This window comes from Urocampus carinirostris, chromosome 8 (genome assembly GCF_059441175.1).
Source record: "Urocampus carinirostris isolate Australia breed hairy pipefish chromosome 8, RoL_Ucar_1.0, whole genome shotgun sequence".
Lineage (NCBI taxonomy): Eukaryota > Metazoa > Chordata > Actinopteri > Syngnathiformes > Syngnathidae > Urocampus > Urocampus carinirostris.
In genome coordinates, this window is record NC_142356.1 from 24,566,474 (window position 1) to 24,586,356 (window position 19,883).

At 39.8% G+C, this 19,883-nt stretch overlaps 2 protein-coding genes across 2 annotated transcripts; both read left to right on the forward strand.

The window, feature by feature from the left end:
- The first annotated feature begins 6,405 nt into the window (after positions 1-6,405).
- On the forward strand, positions 6,406-9,075 carry LOC148361316 (lecithin retinol acyltransferase-like). The gene is made up of 2 exons (XM_088343121.1): positions 6,406-6,957; positions 8,821-9,075. Exons 1-2 carry the CDS (start codon positions 6,406-6,408, stop codon positions 8,971-8,973), a joined length of 705 nt encoding a protein of 234 aa, XP_088199247.1. The 3' UTR covers positions 8,974-9,075.
- A 2,495-nt stretch (positions 9,076-11,570) lies between these two features.
- Positions 11,571-14,616, forward strand: LOC148361317 (lecithin retinol acyltransferase-like). The gene is made up of 2 exons (XM_088343122.1): positions 11,571-12,101; positions 13,446-14,616. Exons 1-2 carry the CDS (start codon positions 11,610-11,612, stop codon positions 13,599-13,601), a joined length of 648 nt encoding a protein of 215 aa, XP_088199248.1. The 5' UTR covers positions 11,571-11,609; the 3' UTR covers positions 13,602-14,616.
- The last annotated feature ends 5,267 nt before the right edge of the window (positions 14,617-19,883 follow it).

Consider the following 19,883-nt stretch of genomic DNA (forward strand, 5'->3'; position numbering starts at 1 on the left):
GCAAACAGGGAGGGCAAAGGTTGGTCAGCGCGCTCGCCTCTGGGTTCAATTATCGGTCGCAGACAACGAGCTAAGCTAAATCTTTTCAGCTGAAGGTGGCGTGATGGCCAGAAAAAAAGCCTCTTGTTCACACTTTGTTGTCACACCCCTTTTCTGTGTTAAGAAAACAACAACAAATGCCTGAGAGGCTCATATCAGGGCTAACCAACCATTAACAATGTATGCTAGCATTTAACAAGACTGACCGACGAAAAGCAATACAGTAATACAGTAAAATATAGTAAAAAGAACAAGGATAGCGTTCTAAAAAGTCTGGTGATAGATAAAACCTGCAAAGTAGAAAGATCAAATATCAAATCAATGAGTTACATATACTATATACTGTCACGACCAGCACACAGGGTAGACCCAATCGCGTAACATTTTCTCACAATTTTATTGAAAGAAAGAGGAAGGGCAGCACCCGTGAACCGATGTTCACTGGACGCGGGAAACAAGTCGCTCTTGTACTCAGATTGTGATCCAAACAGGAAGTGGATCTTCCGTAGCGAGCGATGGTGGTGTCAGGGAAGGAAAAACTGGTCGGTACCCGGGGCTGGGAGAGCAGACGTGGTCAGGATCAAAACAGGTCGTAGCCGGAGACAGACGAGAGCAAAAACGGGACAGGTGGAAGTCGAAGTCGAAAAAGGCTTGCTTAGTATACACTGAGGTTCGCAGACGGACTGACAACAGAGGACAAATAGGACTGGGTTCAAATAGTGTCAGGAAGCCGATCAGAACCTGCGGCGGTTGGTTCCAAATGAGCGGGCTCAGCTGAGTCACATCAGTAATTATGAAATATACGACTGCAATAAAATGACAAGTAAAGATCTACAAATAAAAACAAAACCAAGAATTGCAATTGAATGCATGCTCTTTTGTGTCATTATACAATAGTACAACAAAATTGGAGGGCTTCTCATTTTAGTGTAAGAAAGCGATGTAGAGTAGCCTGGCTTATAACAAACTTGGCAAGTAATATGACACATTTCTACACAACACGCAACGTAAACAATTAACAACTATCTATTTATTGAATTAATAAGAAATTAAAATGGAAAATTATACATCTCTGGAAGCTAAATTACTTTACTGTTCTTATTTTTCATATGAATTATAAAAGTGTTCAAGCCTATGTATCACACAACTACTGTGCTAGAAAGTCAATATTGTCTCATTGTAAAGTAAAATATGAAGAAACTAGCGCCACACCTGTGATGATACCATATACACAAGGAATGTCAAATATACGAGCCGCGCCCCGATGGATGATATCTAAAGCAAGTCTCTATGTCAGTACTATTAAATATTATGATTTAATTTTAAATAGAAGCAAACCAAACGTGGCTGCGAGAGGGAAGTGTTGAGTTTGTATAGCATGGTGAGTTGGTTTAGGTATGACACTGCATTCAGTCAACTGTTAAAATAAACCAGTGAGCCCATAATGCCTATCACGAAAATCATTTTCTCCATTGTTTATGAATAAATGTGATGCCTTGGCATACGTGCTTCTAATATCTAGGGTAGGTTACTAATGTAGGCTGAATCATAAGGCATTTCACTGAAAAATTTGAAGTTGGGAGTATTTTCCTGATCCGGCCCACCTCAGAACAGAAAGTCTGGATCCGGCACTAGAGCCAAAATGACTTTGACATCCCTTCTTTACACTCTAGTTGAAATAGTTGAATAATTTGCTATTTAGAAGGGTGGGGGGTGATGCTACTATAAGAAATTGTGTAGCACAATGTATAAAGCACGAACATTTCTATTTGACAAGTCTCCATTTGTATTTTTTGTGCCAATGTTTACCGACCCAAGCTTGCGGAAGCTTTTGTGGGTCAAATGAAGAGCGTGTCGTACAAAGCAAACAGGATTGGGTTAATCTGGATAAAAGGAATGTTTTCACGACATTGAAAAAAGAGCAGCTTGGACTAAATGCCCCCTTCTTCCTCCTTCCATCTTCCTCCTCATTTCCATTCCAGTCTTTTCCTTTCATGCCACCCATTGGATTTAGAGAGGACCTCCCGCCCCAGCTCCTGAACCCCAGTGCAGTTTTCTGGTTTTAATCTAGGGTCTCCAAACTTTTTCTTTCAAGCGATTTTTATTGGCACCATGTTAGAGGTGATTGTCAGGGCAAAAGTTTTGTTTGAGGTTACGTTTGTGTTGAGGTGAAGGGTTGGGTTGGAGGTTAATGCTAGTTGAAGTTTAATGTGTTTGAGTTTGGGTTGTGGTTCGAATTACTGTGAACCGTTGGGACCAAATGAACCCTTAATCTAATCATTTTTTGCGTTATATTTTAATGCCAGAACTTGGGTGAAATGATTTGCCCCAAACAGACTGGGCTTTATTATATTTTGATTTAATTCTTTTTTTCTCCTTGTTTTACTTTGATTGGAACAACTTTCTGTTTGGTGCTATGGTCACCATGTCAAACATATGACTTGCAGGCTGGATCTGGTCCGCCATAAATTGGCGAGTATTTCAAAAAAAGAGTCGCTAGGTAATTTCTACTAAAAGTTATAATATTTTTAACAGGTGAAAACAAATACTTTTTCCGGCTGTTAGAGGGCAGTGTTGAGATTGTACAGCGTGGTGAGTGGGTTCAGGTGTAAAACTGAATTTACTTAACTCTTAAAATAAACCATTTAACACATTCAATGCAAAACATGAAAATCTTTTTTTTCCTAGTCATGGATAGCCTGGGTAATTTCAGTGTTTGAAATAACGTCTGCCCGGACGCCCGGGGCGTGCATCTTTTACGTCGGGCGCACAACTTACAAAACGTCTCCGCCCGTGTGACTGACAACTTTTTAAAGAAAAAAAAAAAACGTTAGTCTTTTTTTTTCAAATCAAACGTTTGCTTTATTCCGGTTTGAAATCTTTGGTTTGGAAATTTCGGTTTGTTTGGCAAGCCGATCAGAAGCCTGCATCGAATAACTTCGTGCTTCCAGACTCTCCCGAGCGTTATAAGGTCGTGCATTTGCATATTATTTTCCAAAGTAGACGCACAGAGAACACAAGAAAAATGGAGAAGTGGTTAGGTACCACACCAAAACCTCAGCCCCAGAAGAAATATTCAAAAGAAGCTAACAAAATTTATGACGCTACAAAATGTAAACGTACATTGAAAACATCGTGGAAAGAGGAATTCACGTGGCTTGTGGCAGACGACACAACGCAAACATTGCATGAATGAAGATGAGTAAAAACAGGTACATACTGATGGCAGAAGGAAAACAAGCGATGTCATATACATGCAATGAATGTTATAAGTAGATTTATAATAAACTTAATTTTAAAGTGTTGTTCTGTTATATATTCTGATTATCAATCATTAATTCTTTGCTACGATGTTTTTTTTTTTTTTTTTTTCGAATAGTCGTCTTATTGCGTTTCAAGTTGTGAAAAATGGGGCAGACAACTTTTCAGAGTTGTTCGCCCCTTTGTCACGTGTTTCAGAGACTGGTAATGTATGTGGTCGTGTCAGCACTTCAAGCACAGAAAGAATATGCTGTGTGATTCCATCACAGGATACATGATCCTGTTTTATTGAGAGCAGCTTAACCTGTAAATTGTGCTGTGCAAATATTTAATACAGCTGCTATTTTCCTATAAATTTCTTTTTTTGTTGTGCTTTGTACAACCCTTTCAGACTTTTTTTGAAAAAGGGCTATGCAAATAAATAATGTATGCTAGTGTCACGATTGCCCATTGCCCTCACTTGGGTCCGCTCAATTGGCACCAGCTGTTGCTCGTTGCCTGATTGGCTCCCCTCCTATTTAAACTCAGTGCTCTCATTCACTCCTGGTCAGTCCGTCAATGAACCTCTGCACTTGCAAGACTTGTGTTTTGACTCTGTCCTGTATCCTGCTTGTGTATCCGGTATCGATCCCGTCTGTCTCGTCCTGTCCCGTATCTTGCTCCAGTATCCGGTATCGATCCCGTCTGTCCTGTCCGGTATCCTGCTCATGTATCCAGTAACTGGTATCGATTCCGTCTGTCCTGCCCTGTCCAGTATCTTGCTCCAGTCTCTAGTATCCGGTATTGATCCCGTCTGTCCGGTATCTTACTCCAGTATCAGGTATCGATCCTGTCTGTTCCTTCCTGTTCTGTATCTTTATCTAGTATCCAGTATCCGGTATTGATCCCGCCTGTCCGTCCTGTCCGGTATCTTGCTCCAGTATCATGTATCAATCCCGTCTGTCCCTTCCTGTCTGGTATCTTGCTCCAGTATCCGGTATTGATCCCGTCTGTCCTGTCCTGCTCGTATCTTGCTCCTGTATCAGGTATCAATCCCATCTGTCCCGTCCTGTCTTGCTGTTGTATCCAGTATCCGGTATTGATCCCGTCTGTCCGTCCTGTCCGGTATCCTGTTCCAGTATCAGGTATCAATCCCGTCTGTCCCGTCCTGTCCGGTATCTTGCTCCAGTATCTGGTATCGATCCTGTCTGTCCTGTCTGGTATCTTGCTCCTCTATCGGGTATCGATCCCGCCTGTCCCGTCCTGTCCGGTATCTGCTCGTGTATCCTGTATCTGGTATCAATCCCGCCTGTCCTGTCCGGTTTCGATCTCGTCTGCCCATGGCTTCCTGTTTTCCCATGCCTGACTTCTCTGTCTTACTTCTTCTGCCCAGCGATCGCCGAATCGCTATGGTTTGTGTTCCTGCGCATGACTGCCCCGTTCCCGTAAAATAAAGCTTGTGTAAAAACGTTACGCGTATGGGTCCACCGTCTGTTTGGGTTCTGATAGTTAGCACGAATAGCAGATGCCTTTTTAAATAAGGGCATGTAAGGTAAATTATATTAGCTGAAATAATTATTTAAAAGCATCGTATGATACAATTTTGTCTTCTTGTAATGGTTTTGAGAAACACATACTGTATGTCTTTAAAAACATACTTTGAGAGCCAAGTTTGCTATATAATTACGATTATGGGAGGGATTTTACTATTCAATTTCTCTTTCACTGTGTCAGTGAAATCTGAAAGCAAACAGTTGAAAGTCATTTGCCATGTTTTTTTTTTTTCGAAAGTAGATCAAACGGCAAAAAAACGTGATCTTTTACGAGCTAAGCAAAGCAATGTGACCCCGCATAAACATGGAAGCACTTTGAGTGAGTGCAGATGTGGAGCATTGTTACTGAATTCTTCCATCACGTCTTTGGAAGAACAACATGAGCAATATTTCATTTTTACCAGCGCTTGACTTGAACTCTGAAGCACCGATACTTACATTTGGGTTTTGAGTTCAGCAAATTTCATGACCTTCACAGTTAACCAATTCAAGATTTCATGACTCTATAGTCTAAATCATACACGCATACCTTTTGACAATAAAAACAAGTAGATGTTATCGGATTTTCTATCTTTAAGCGCAAACACAATCTGTCTCCAGAATATTAAGAAAACTGACCACATGTGTTTGTTTAAACTGTAAGTGACAAACCTTTCCCAAAATGGAAATCTGATGCGATTGTTAGAGTATATTATTCACGCAAAAAGATCTAAGATCTACCAAGCCATGGACTAAAATACTAGTCCCGAGTCAAGATTTTTGTTTTTTAAATTGGAATTCTATACCCCCCCCCAATGGCCATGAAAAAAATTGATTCGGAATACAAGGCCTTTTAAAACCTGTCAAGACGAGAACGGAATCAATTGCGTAACATTGACCACAAGTTTTACTGATAGAAAGAGGAAGGGCAGCGCCCGTGATCCGGTCCTCGCTGGACGTGGGAAGCACGTGGGTGGGTGGGTGGCTGGATGGATGGATGGATGGATGGATGGATGGATGGATGGATGGATGGATGGATGGATGGATGGATGGATGGATAGATAGATAGATAGATAGATAGATAGATAGATAGATAGATAGATAGATAGATAGATAGATAGATAGATAGATAGATAGATAGATAGATAGATAGATAGATAGATAGATAGATAGATAGATAGATAGATAGATAGATAGATAGATAGATAGATAGATAGATAGATAGATAGATAGATAGATAGATAGATAGATAGATAGATAGATAGATAGATAGATAGATAGATAGATAGATAGATAGATAGATAGGATAACAATTACAACCATTGTTGTGGCACAGTGATTGCAAATTTCAAAATTGTTGTGGGGGTAGATCACATAGTTGCAAGACTCAAGCCAAACGTAATTTTTATGCTTTAATCGTGTTTGTGAGCATGTGCTGCTAATCCCTAACAAACAAAAAACGCACGTGCTAGAAAAGCGTCTTGGTGGGCTGGATGTAAAGGGTGGGGGGTAAATGTGTGTGCGTGTGACTGCCCCAGGCCTCCTCTTTTCAAATAAAAGGAGCTCATCAGAAGCAATGTGAGCAAGAGTCATCATGATCAACTTGTTCGCCTTCCTGGTGGAGAAAGTCTCCCTGCTCTGCAAGCTCAGAGTGCTGGTTTTTGGCTCCACGCATGCGCACGAACGTCCCACTCAGCCACGGGCGCCTTCGTTGCCTCATCCGCCGCTGCACCGGGGAGACTTACTAGAAGTACCCCGCACACTCTTCACCCACTTCGGCATCTATCTGGGTGACAACCGCGTGGCGCACCTCATCCCGGATATCCTGCCGGCTTTCACCGACGACCGGCGAGTTCTTGCCTCGGTGGTGACTAACGGGCGGTTGATCGCCGGATGCATGTTCCGGCTGGCCACGGTGCGCGTGGACAGCCTGGAGGACTTTGCGTACGGCTCCCGTATTCTCGTCAACCGCACAGAAGGAGCCGGTTCGGGGGGCAAGGATGCCAAGGCACTCCCCGCGGAGGAGGCGGCCCGCCGGGCGGAGGCGCTTCTCGGTAGCTTCCCGTACAGTTTGCTGTGGAACAACTGCGAACACTTCGTCACCCACTGCCGATACGGGCGCGCCTGCAGCCGACAGACGGAACAGGTGAGGCTGGGGACACCCTCGTGCACTCGCGGTTCAGTTTTCGCGGATTTGTTTTTTGCTCTAATAATTACTTTTAAAATAAATGTACACAGATATTTGTTTTCCAAATACAATGTGCTCCAAAAGTCTTGGGCACATTTGAAGTCCTCATATCTCATTATTATGAATGGCACTAATATAGTACGTTTTTGCCGTACAAAGTACGTTTATTATGTATTTTAAGACGTGTACGACGTACAAGAAAATCTGTACGGAAAAACGCAAATTTGTCAATTATGGGTACCATCCGGTATACACCAAATCAATCAAGTCAAACGAGTTTGCCGCGGTAGCCTCTATCTCGGTATCGTTTTTTTCGTTGCAAACGAAGCGAGCGTTTGATGCTCCTGTGCGCACGCGTCAGCCGCTGTAGTGCCTAATTTCAACTCCCCTGCAAAATCCTCCCCCCCTCGCGTGAGCGCTCATTCTGCTGCGCTTCCGACAATAGCGATCGTATTCTATATAATAAGCTTATTAAAACAATAAAGCTATTGTCGGAAGCGCAGCAGAATGCCCGTTCATGCGAGGGTGGAGGATTTTGCAGGGGAGTCGAAATTAGGTACTACACATCAATGGTTGATATTGGTTTACAAAATAGAAATGCCAACTATTTTTTTCCTCCAAAAATATCTTTATTTAAGAATTTAAATTCAAAGTGTTATTAATGGATATTTTAGTTACGCTGATTACAATTGTTCTTGATATTTTTTGTTTTGTTATTAAGAATATGTACAGAATGATATAACGAAACACATGTACAATATAACATGTTACACTACATAAATAAACACGTTTGGGGAAAAAAATATGGTGTAAGATTTTTTTGTATTTTGTAAGGGAAAATACGACAGTTTGTAAGGGCATGGAGCCCTGGAGCTTGACAGGTATGCATTTTAGACCTAATTCCATTGATGTTTTGAATTTCGTTAACTCAATTGTGTGCTTGTTTTCGCATGTTTAAGGTCAATATGGTGCCAAAGACTTTTGGAACACCCTGTGTATTGGCCTTTCAAATTGGGGGGCAGTTGGGTTTCCAAATAGAGTCTCGATGGAATCCTGTATATATGAAAGTTCAATAAACAATATATGTTCAGCATACGGACACTTTATCTTGAAAACCCACAAAACAAACTAAAAATACCAATGAAGCACCAAAAGTAATTTGATTGGATGGGCGGATCTCTGGACACATGGCTCACTCCCCTAAATACATCCTTATCCTTCCTGTTGGCAGTATTTGTAACATTTTTAATAAGAACTCTTAGCTTAAAACCATAGTTTCTGACAAGATTTAAGGTCAAACTAAGCCTTCACGATTTTTTTTTGTTCTTCTTCTTTCATGGCTCTATGAATCAAGAAGCCTAGATTTGATAACACAATTTATTCAATAATTTTCCTTCTTTCCCTGCAAAACTGATCTTTAATCAGAGTTATTCATTTGTCAATTTCTGAATGATATGAAAATCCCACAGGAAAGATTCAATTATATATTGTATTTTATATATACAGTATTAGCTGGGCAAATTAAAGAGAAATTCAAGTAAATATGTTCTACTCACCTATCTGAAATAGGTATTTTGATAAGTGAAAATAATATATAAGCACATCGAAAGCCAAGCACTTCTGTGGCACTATAAGTCAACAGCAGGGATATCGGTGTCTAAATACATGAACATAGGACTAACTTACAACCTGCCTTGAGATAAAAATGATTAAGAAGAAGAAAGAAAAAAGTTCTCATCTTACCTATAACGTTCTAATCGCAAAACCCAAGTGGGAATGAGTAATATACTAATTTGATACCACTTCTTTTGTTCCCCCTAGTTCTGCGAGTGCATAAAATGGTTGATTCGAGACAGACGAAGTATCCTGGCGACAGCAACCCTGGGACTAATCTCCATGCTCTCTTGCGGCATGGTCGCCTCGACTACATTACCCACAATTCTTATTCCCTTCACGCTATGGATGGCTGGTTAACCACCACAGACTCTAACCTTCTGTTTATACATTCCCAAGTGCCTTAGATACATTATATTTTCTTATTTTTTGATCTGTGATGACAATAACTGGCTTATTTCATTAGTGTCTTTTTATTAGGTGTGAAAAAAATTGTGAATAAATTAAATCGTTATTTTTACGATTGTTTTTTGGGGTGTGGTTTTTCAACAGAACAACATATGTTGATGCTATTCTGCAGACTTCATGCTAAGACCTAGCGACCTAAAGCATTGGTAATTTGCAGACTATGTCATTCTTTTACACTCACAACTGCCATTTGTGGCTAGGAAACAACATTTACGTTAAATGTAAATGTTATGCATTTATATAGCGCTTTTCAAGTCAATGAAGACCTCCCAAAGCGCTTTACAATGTGCTTCACACTTTCCCTTTTTACACACACTAACTAACCGATAGCAGCGTCAGCCATGCAAGGCAACTACCTTCTCATGAAGGTTTTAAGGTTTTGTAGTGAGTGATGGAGTTTTGGCCAACCACAATTGTTAATGTTCGAAATCTAAAAGTGCCGAACAATCTGAGGCAATTTTTCATAACAGCACAAGCTAATAAAGGTGATTCAAAGTTTGCAAGCACCACACTATGCTACACCCACCGTGTGAGCTCATTGAATGTTATGGCAGACTCCATAAACATAGTCCCAGAGTTAACAAACGAGAAGGAAACGAAGCCTGCACCGAAGAAGGGCAGTACATCATTGTTTGGACCTATTTTGGTTTTGACGAAGCGGACGTGGAACAGGAGAAAACGCCCGTTGCAGAATTTGTTTCCACGTAGTCACTAGTTCCAGAGGAAACACAAATAATCTGTACCAGCACATATTACAATACACGGCATGTCAAAAAGTATTACAAGTAAAAGACGAAGACTGTGCATCTACAATTGGACTGGGAGGTAAACAAACCTCCATCAAAGCGGCATTTGAGCCCTTCATGCCGAAAGAAAAAAGTTCGCAAAGGTAATAAATAACCAATGCTGTGACTCTAGCTAAAAGTGTCCAACATTCTTAACTAAACTACAATAACACATGTCTTTCACACATTAAAATTATTATCATTTTCTATGTCTCTAAAACAGCATTTTTATAAATATATCTGCCAGTTCAGAAAATGTTTACTAATGTAAATCTTACTTTCAAAAAAAGCTACCACCGTTCCTATCCGAGACAAATCTTCAGAAAACTATAAAAAGGGAAGTCAAATGTTCATCGGTTGAGGAAATGTACATTATTTTTCTTAACATTCACGTAAAGGGAGCTGTTGTAATTGCCGCTACGGGGACGCAAAAACCTCAAAAGCCTGGCAATAAAAAAGAATTAAAATGGTAGGTTTTCGTTACTTTGAGTCTAAATGGTTTGTATTCTTCTTTGTGCTTTTGAACACTTCTTTTTGGTTCCACTGCACAATAAAGTGGCATCTAATGGTCAAATAATGCACACTGTCCCTTTAAAATGTGAAAAATCAGGCTCCTGTTTTGAGAAAGGTCTTTTTTCCATTCTGGCTCCCTCTGTTGGTGAAGGCCTTACGTCTCTATACAGTGAATTTCCGTATTGCGGTGGTTAGCACGTTCACCTAGCACAGGGGTGTCAAACAGGTGGCCCGCGGGCCAGCTCAGGGGAAGAATTCAGCTTTCCATGCCTTCAGTTCAACGAGTGCTGTTGTAAGGAAATATGGTCTGGTATCGGCACGATACTGATATCTGATGTCGGTACTCGCCCAACTGTGCGTACGCTAGAGGTCGGCAACCTTTTCTGTCCCTCGGACCGGTTTAATGCGTGACTATTCTCGCGGCTAGGCCCAATATAAACATTACCAATACAATAAATTCATTGTAATAATACATTTGAATCCACCGTGTACTCGCTGGACCACTAGATATTTAGGTAGCATAAGAAAAGGCATTACATCTGATCTCATTATCATACTATTTTACTCACAATACCACGTTGTACAACGGTATTTTGGCTGAAATATTTCCCATAATTCTCCATTACAACTTTGTAAAACGTGATTAAGATTGTGTGATGATTAGATAAAAGTCAATGCATTTTCCTTTGATATCCACAATCTTAGTGGCCAAGTGATTAGGATTTGGTTCAATATTGAGGACATGAGGTCAGCAATATTTGTCGACCAATCAATCATTGCTCATTGCGCACCTAAACTTTGAATTATTTTATGGGGTAAAAAAAATGTGTGTATACACAAATAAATACGGTATTGGCCCCCAAAAATCTTTCTGTGCGGCCCATTGTCAAACAACCCATGATCAGTGGCATTTAATTAGACATAATATATCGTTCATATCTAGATGACTTTATTTTGCCAAATTACAATAAAGAGAGTTTACAAACAAAATCGGTTTACTCTTTGCCCACCTTGGTTTGACCTTTTAAGGAATGAGGATTTGCGAAACCTCGACCTTAATTCCCTGCAAATGAATCGCCAATTTCACATTCCAGACCGGGCACGGAGTTCTTAGAGAAAGCTGCTTTATTCCCCGTCCTGCTGTGTTGGCGGGCCAGTGGCTGACCTCCGCCCGACCCACCTATCCCCGATAAAAGCCGTCAGGTGCGGGCCAGCTCTCAGACGCCCATTATGTTCCTCTACCAGTTCCTCAGCTTCTTCTTCGCCTCACCTACGAAGGAGGAGGATCCTGCCTCTGACTTCGGACTGTCCCAGTACAAGAGGGGCGACCTCCTAGAAGTCCCACGTACTCTCTTCACGCATTTCGGGATCTACCTGGGCGATGGCCGGGTGGCTCACCTCATCCCGGACATCCTACCGGTTTTTACCCGCAATAAAGCGTCCGTGGCCAAGATGGTGACCAACAACCGCTTGATCCTGGGTGTGGTGGCGAAGGTGGCTAGTGTGCGGGTGGACTCGGTGCGGGATTTTGCATACGGGTCTACGGTACTGGTCAACCGGATGGACAGCGTTTGCAAGCAGCCGCCGCTGGATGCCGACGAGGTGGCCAGGAGGGCTGAGAAGTTGCTGGGGGCCGTGGCCTATAGCTTGTTGTGGTACAACTGCGAGCACTATGTCATGTACTGCAGATACGGCATGGCCATCAGCTACCAGACCTATCAGGTATTTTGCTAACCTTTGTGTTTAGTTTGAACTTAAGAGCACTAGTAGAAACTCAACATAAGGAGAGAAGACATGTATGGATTTTAAAGTTGTAAGGAAAAACAGGGTGAGAAGCCTTCAGATCAGAGAATACCATTCCCCGTTTCTGTCACTCCTGCTCAACCTTTTCTTTATATTAAATCGTATGAAGTCATCACTATCCAAATTCATGTTGTGTCATTTTTTAAGTGTCTTTGGGGTTTTAAAATATATTTATTTAAAAATAAATTGACATTCCTTTTTGCGGGCAGGAGGGTTTCCACCTAGCATACCTGATAGAAAAGACATTGAAAAAAATGAGATCCCTAAGGTTACGAACAAAATTCGTCTTTATTTGATTGAAATATTGAAAGAAAATTGCCAGTGTCAAAACATTTGAAATACATATTTTTAATTAAACGGCTTTTTGGGGACTAAATTTAAACTTAATTTACAATTAACTTGTTCTAAATATTTAAATTTGTTGTGTTACCTAAACCTTGAAGTTTTGTTACCTACTACTACAATTAAACCTGAAGGATGGATGGGCAACCATCAGTTTGTTTAAATGATAAAAAAAATGATTACATTATTAAAGGTGCTGTCCGGATTTTGGAACATTTTACCTCTCTGCCACCATCTTCCGGCCTAAAGTAATGATTGAAGCCTTAATAACCTTGTTCATGATGCACGTGCAAGTACGTGCATTATTTAGACGAGCTCGTTTTTCATAATTGAACTATACTTGAAATAGGCCTCTTATTACCTCGAATAAATGAATAAGTACTGTACAGTTCTTTTTGGCACAGCACTAAAAAATAAAACTGCAACAACCACCAATCAACAAAAGTGAACAACAAAATGTTTATTATTCATTTTATATTTCATAAATATGTGCCCATATTCAAAAAAAAAAATTAAAAAAAAATTCACTCACATGAAACCCAACCCAAATTGTTCACTGTTTTCATGCCACACTAACAAATGGAAAACTTTTTTGAACCTGACATGTTTTATGGGGGTATTTGTCCCAGAAAAATACAGTTTTAGATAAATTTCACGGCAATCAAATTAAAGTTACAACTGAGGGTTTTCAATAAGTCATTTCACATTTCCCGGCTAAACAGGAATGGGCATTTTTTTCCGGGTTTACGAGGATTTGTTTTTTTCCACGTGTTGACATTTGAGGAGGTCACATGGAATAGATGAAGGCTAAAGCTCTTTAAATTCTGTTTTCATTCATAGTGTAAAAACGTGACGATCAAGAATCAAGCTGCACAATGACATTGACAATGATTGTGTTGTTTTTTGCGTTCTTTTCCCCAGTTTTGCACGACGGTGCGGAAGATCGTTTGTAGTCGGACCAGTTCCTATGTCACGGCCCTCTGCGGCGCGGTCGTCTTGCTTTACCTAGGGTGTGCGACCCCATTCACCCTTTTGGCAACACTTTTGCTGTCCTTCACCATCTGGATGGCAGCCTAGACAGGGGCCAACGCAAAAAACTCAAATACTCAACCTCCTGGCCCCTGACACACACCAGTCCCCCCATATTACGGTGGACGTTTGAACCATGCCAGTTTTTAACCAGGAATATGACCAGTTTAATCTTGCATCCATTTTTAGGTCAGATTCTATCTACTTTATTAAAGAAATATTTTTAAAACGATAGATTTATTTAATTATTGAAGAAAACACGGCGGAGGCGGCCTGAAAAGGTGTGGAAAAAAAAACTTCAGCCTTACTGATTTACATGAAAATTAGTAAACAATGTACTTTGATTACAAATACAACTGTTTTCGTTTCTTTTCTTTGTATATTCTATTTTTTATACATATCTTATAAGTATTTTTTATTCTATGCACATAATATTGGTATATTAAATATATACAAATTTTTATATGTTAAAATATATATTTTTCCAGATTAATGCTGTAAAAATGTATAAAGTATAAACATACCAGTAAATACCACAAAGTACGCATTAATTTACAATTCTACGTTTATAGATGCTTACATGTACATTCGTCCATACAACGTACATATATAAATATTGTAATGTAAATATTGCAAGGATTAAAATGGAATTTTGTTTGATTTAAACTTATATTTTACAATATTTTTTATACTTTTGGATCATTGTTTATATTCACATATCAAAATAAATCCAGATTATCTAGCATTTAATAGCATTTTGCAAATGGGATTAAACAAACCTAATGATGGTTTTGTAGCAACAAACTAATGTATGTTTAATGTTAATAATCCTTCATTTTAAAAAAATATCTAGTATTTCAACGTTCCTATTTGCAGAAGTTGCTAATAACAAAATAAAAAGAAAGCCGTTTTAGTGCCACCTACTGGTTCAGCTTGTTTCTGCATGTGCAAAGATGTATTTTTAAGTCAGTGTTTAAATGATTCATGTTATCTTGTGTTTACTGTCCTTACACTCGTGTTTGGAAGCAAGATGTTTTGGTCTATTAAAAATATATTTCCTAAAGCTCGCCTTGATTCGTTTTGATTATTTTTGCCAGCAAAAATCAGCCTAGGTCAATTCCTATTCACCGTTAAATTTTCAAGATGGATGTCAAGCATGTGAACAATGAATGAATGAATGGATGAATGAAACTTTATTTCGAACATGAGAAAACAAAAATAAAACAAAAAAACGAGTCAAAAAACCAAAACTATGTGAATGTAACATGTCTGAAAAGGAATCGGAAGAAGCGCATATGCTTATTTGATTCTACCCCACTTCCTTAATAATTAAGTTTTATAAGTAAATATTTTGTGTATTTTCATAGAACAAACACCTCAAGACTATACATATTTACGTACGTTTTGTGTATGTCACTCCGTCATCTACATCGTCATCATTATCATCACCATTTTCAAAAATGAGATTCCGGACGATCGTTTGTAAGTTGAATTTGTTCGTAAGTTGCTTCAGTGCTATATTTTGTATGTTTAAGGTTTATATAAGTATGTATGGCTTGTATAAGTAACCTGTATTGTTTTGTACTAAAAAAATAAACATTTCATAAAATAATATGCTCTGTAAAGATAAATAAAGGTAATTGTAACTTACTTTTGGGAGTTGCGCTTCAAGACGTGGTAAAAAGTGGCTCAAAAGAAGCCTTCCAACCATTTTCTCAACCGCATCAAGCTTTCTCATACCACTTTCATTTCAAAAGATACGGCTCGCCTCTTCTTTACAATTCAAACCAACCATATTGAATGGATGCGTGAGATATCAAACAATAAAAATGTCAAAGTTCTTGGCACGCTGGAGACAGTGTAGGCAAATGATGTCAGTAGGGCGACGAATGTGCAAGAGTGTATGGGAGTGTGAGAGTTTAGTTTTGGAAAGATTTTGGTGTGTTTACAATAGACGAGTGCTAACGGTTGTCGCTCTCCAATGAGACTGTAAGTGTTTCTGAGTATTTTTTCCTGAACGAGTACTAATCCATTACCCATACAAAACGACACCCTACAGTGGTGGCAGCAGTGGGATTACGAGCAGGTGAAGGAGAGATCTTTACACAAGGACTAGCAAGAGGAAGCGGATTTCCGGATTTCCAGCTGGATGCTGAGTGACCTCTCACAGCGCCACCTGCCTATAGTGGCGGAAAGAAGCACTACAGTAATGTCCTGTACTCAGAAAAAGGTGCACACAATACAAAATCCAACTTACAGCAATTCCCAGATATTTTTTGACATTCTGAATTTTTTTTTTCGTATCTACCATTTTAAGTCGAATGGTCGTAAGTAGGGGAGCATCTGTACTGTATAATAAGAGCATCCATTGTAATAACAATAATTCTCATCGTGACTGTTTTAAAGTGTGTGTTTTCTGTCATACAAGTATCTTTGGACCTGCTGCCTTAGGGGTACAATACAAAGATTTTTTGCCACTTACCATTTTAAATTCCTTTGAACGGAGTTTGGATACCAAAAGTGTACAAACCAGTGACATGCGGTGAGTTTTGTGTCTCTCTTGAAGTCCGAGATTCTTAAATACATACTACATCAGTGGTTTCTGGCCCAATATTCAACCTGTCAAAATGACAGACAGCCATTAAGTTTTTCTGATCAACTTTTGAAAAAAATTGTCAATGATGGAAAATATTAACCACTGCTGACTACGAAATATAATATATGAAATGCTCATACAGTTTTGTTTAACTTGGATTTTGTCAGAAAAGACAGGCTTTCGTTTATCATAAATCACGTCTCTTTTTACTGAGTCCACACAAATAAAATATTCAATTTTGTGTTTGCTTCGAGCCCGGTCCTGCAAATCATGTTCATTGGTCGGGCTCGGGCTAATACCTGTAGGTCTAGCTCAGGTTGAGCTGGATTTTTTTTAGGCCTAATCAGACCTCCTTTTGATTGGCGGAGTAAGAAAGTAATATACAAACTGTAACATAGAAAAACAGTTTTGTTGTCTCACCTTAACTTATAAATGAAGTCTATATTCTGATCCCCTTGAATAAAACCATTCATCGATACATAATCCTATGTAAAAAAGGTGAATGCAGCGGGAAAAAATGACTGCTTGCTAATACTACCACTAATTATCTTGCCTTGGGCTGAGGGGTGCTAGAAATCAATGGTCTCACTATCGCCCTCTGCCATGAGGCAAGATAATTGCGGCCTCACCCTGCATTTGACGACGCTCAGCACAGTAATACATTACATACTAATTGTAGTAATAGTATTCATAATGTAATTTTAAAAAATAGAATTTAAAAAAGAAAACCCTACAACTCTGAAGTTAAATAAGATTTTTGATATATTTTGAATTTTGTATTTCCACTGCCTCCCCTGACTGCATGTCACTGGTACACAAACCCTATTCTAATACCAACTATTGAGTTGTGCAGAAAGCAAGCCGAGGCACTGGTTATGTGTTCTGATTTCAAGAAACATGAGTTTTGCCATCATCATGTCAAATGACTAGAACTCCAAAGAGTCCCAATCAGGAATCTCTGCGAGTGAGCAACAATAAAAGCAAGGAACTAAAATCCCGCAGGTAATACTGATCGAGGAACGGCGATGCTTCGAGTAAATGACCTCCTGGTGCCCCCCCTTGGCTGCTGTTAAAAGCATTTAGTGTCCCTTTACAAGCTGTTTACTTTATTGGATGAAGCCACACGCTTGTTTTACCACCGTTTTCTAATTTCTTCTTCGCAAGTCAAATAGTCCCCAACATTTTCTCACTAGTCCGTTATTCATTTGGTTTCTTGTTTGTTTGTGGTTGGGGGCTGCGGGGATGGTATCTTTCACACCATAGTGCAAATCAAATGATGGATGGTCTTGTTTTCAGGTAAATATGCAGAGACAGCGCAAATTTGGAGCTCAACAAGCTGTCAAAAGAAACATTTAATGGTCATTTAATGACGCTTATTATTTGAGAACTCGTTTAACAATTATTACACAATTAAATATTCTAGTTATTATCAATTAGCAAATGTGGCTTTATTTATTTATCATCCTGTGCAATTATTATCATCCAGGTAATTTTAATTAGGACCGGGTTTAAACTGGTGTTATAAGCCCCTTTTCCACGACATGATTCCAGCTCTCCCTGCCTGGCCTGGCCCCGGGTCCTTAGTACTTCTCTGAATCTCGTTCTCCATTACAGTCATACCGCATGGGACTGCTCCTTGAGGTCATCACCATGCACAAGAGACATACTCCCTCTTGTGGTCAAATTCACGACCTACACTACACCAAATTGGCTTATTTTCCATCCAAACTTGTGACCATAAATATTTTTAAGTCAAGGCATGTTTATTTGTATAGACCTTGATCACAAGGAATCTCAAAGGGCTGCACAGACCACTGATTATTGTAAACTATAGACTATTATGACACCATACCCTGATCTAAAATCTGCATGAGGGCAAAGAAAAACTCAAAAACCTGATGAAAATAAAAAAAACCTTTAGAAAGGACCACAGATGAGGTAATGCCCCTTCTAGGATGACGAGGCTGCAATGGATGTTGCAATAACAAACAATACACAGATATTGTCAACAGTTTTCATAAGGGTGTAATGTAATTACTGATATATCCCTGGTTCCATAAAATCAAATTACAATAGGAATATGTGGCCATGAATGGCTATGTTTAATAGGATGTTGTATAAACTGTATGAACTTATTTTCTAAGAAAGATACATATTTTTAGAAGTTTTTGACTATTCTTGTAGTTCTGTAAATGGTGTATTTTGATTTTAAAATGGTAAATGGTCTGAATTTATATGTCACGACCCAGAATTGAATCTCAGACCCAATTAAGTTCATTTGAAAGGAATCTTTATTGGATTGAGCTGACAGAGCTTGCTTTGGAAGCCGATGGTTGTCGGTCGCTAGCAGCGTTGGACGGAATGGCAGTTCCGTGACAGGTAGGCAGAATCGATACGGCTTAGAGGGCAGGTCGATGGCCAAGGCAGGAGAGCAGGTCGTAAACGTGGGACAGAAACAGGCCGAAACCGAAGGCAGGCAGGAATCACAGCATGGTCTGAAATTTTGGCAATCATGACATTATATAGCGATTTTCAAGTCAATGAAGACCCCCAAAGCGCTTTACAATGTTCGTCACACCTACACATGCGATTCACCCAAACACAAACTTTAGACACTAAAGCCTTCTTTAAAGACACAGACACACATGCGCTCTTACACAAAAACAGCCTAAATGCAAACTCACGACCAAATAAGATCATCGAGTGCTGGTGAAAACATCGAAGCGCACAGGGAGCGCAGTTGCTGTGTTTTGCGGAAACGTGGCTCACGTTTAGCATTCCGGACGCTAACGTGTAGCCACCCGGAGCTACCAGGAGCAATCCGGCTTCAACGCCGCTAAACAGAGAGACGAAAGCCGGGGGGAATCGGAGAGGAGGCGGACTTGCTAACACGAGGTGGTGTATCCCTGGATTTTCACAAAGAAAAGTTTTCCATCTGCCGCAGGGATGTCGAATTTTTGGACTGGCGTGATGTCATCCACTTCGCTACAAGCACCCCTAGGGCATCATGTTCATCTGTTAATAAACAACGAGGTAGACTGCTGGAAGTGTGAATTTCCCTACCGGGATGAATAAAGTATCTATCTATCTATCTATCTACATCCAAAACACACCTACAGGGGCTTAATAAAATCACAGTTGCTCAGATTCCACAGAATCTGCTCACAGAATACGGTCTTTGAAAAGGCTACCCAAACCCTTTTCAAGGCACTGAGACCAAGAGGATACTGTAGATCTTTCCTCAGGCAAGTCCGTAAAACATTTTTAACCACAGGGCAACTGGACACACAGAAAATCATTCCCCTAATAAGCACCTACTCAGCATTTAGCCAAACTGCTAATAGAAAAATTAAACAAAATATAAACCAGACACTACAGAACACAGACAAGAAGAAGAAGAAAGACGCAAGGCAGAAAAACACTGGATAATAAAACTCAACACTCTCTTTCCAGATGGACTAAACAAACGCAGGTAAAACAAGAAAAGCTCCAGTTTCCTGAATGGCCAGTGCAAAAACTTACTTTCCCAAGGGCCTCAGATTTAGGGGACCTTGGGAAAGAAAGATTGCTTACTAACCTAACCCTAACCCTAACCGTAACCCTAACCCTTACCTTCACCCAAACCCTAACCCTAACCCTTGCCTTCTTCAAAGACACAGACACACATGCACTCTTACACAAAAACAGCCTACATCCAAAACACACCTATAGGGGCTTAATAAAATCACAGTTGC

What these genes read in the sequence shown, in the direction of transcription:
- LOC148361317 (XM_088343122.1), top strand. Translation starts at nt 11,610, where the DNA reads ATGTTCCTCTACCAGTTCCTCAGCTTCTTCTTCGCCTCACCTACGAAG. An exon ending in TCAGCTACCAGACCTATCAG is followed by an intron (nt 12,102 to 13,445) that starts GTATTTTGCTAA and finishes TCTTTTCCCCAG; the next exon opens with TTTTGCACGACGGTGCGGAA.
- LOC148361316 (XM_088343121.1), top strand. Translation starts at nt 6,406, where the DNA reads ATGATCAACTTGTTCGCCTTCCTGGTGGAGAAAGTCTCCCTGCTCTGC. An exon ending in GCAGCCGACAGACGGAACAG is followed by an intron (nt 6,958 to 8,820) that starts GTGAGGCTGGGG and finishes TGTTCCCCCTAG; the next exon opens with TTCTGCGAGTGCATAAAATG.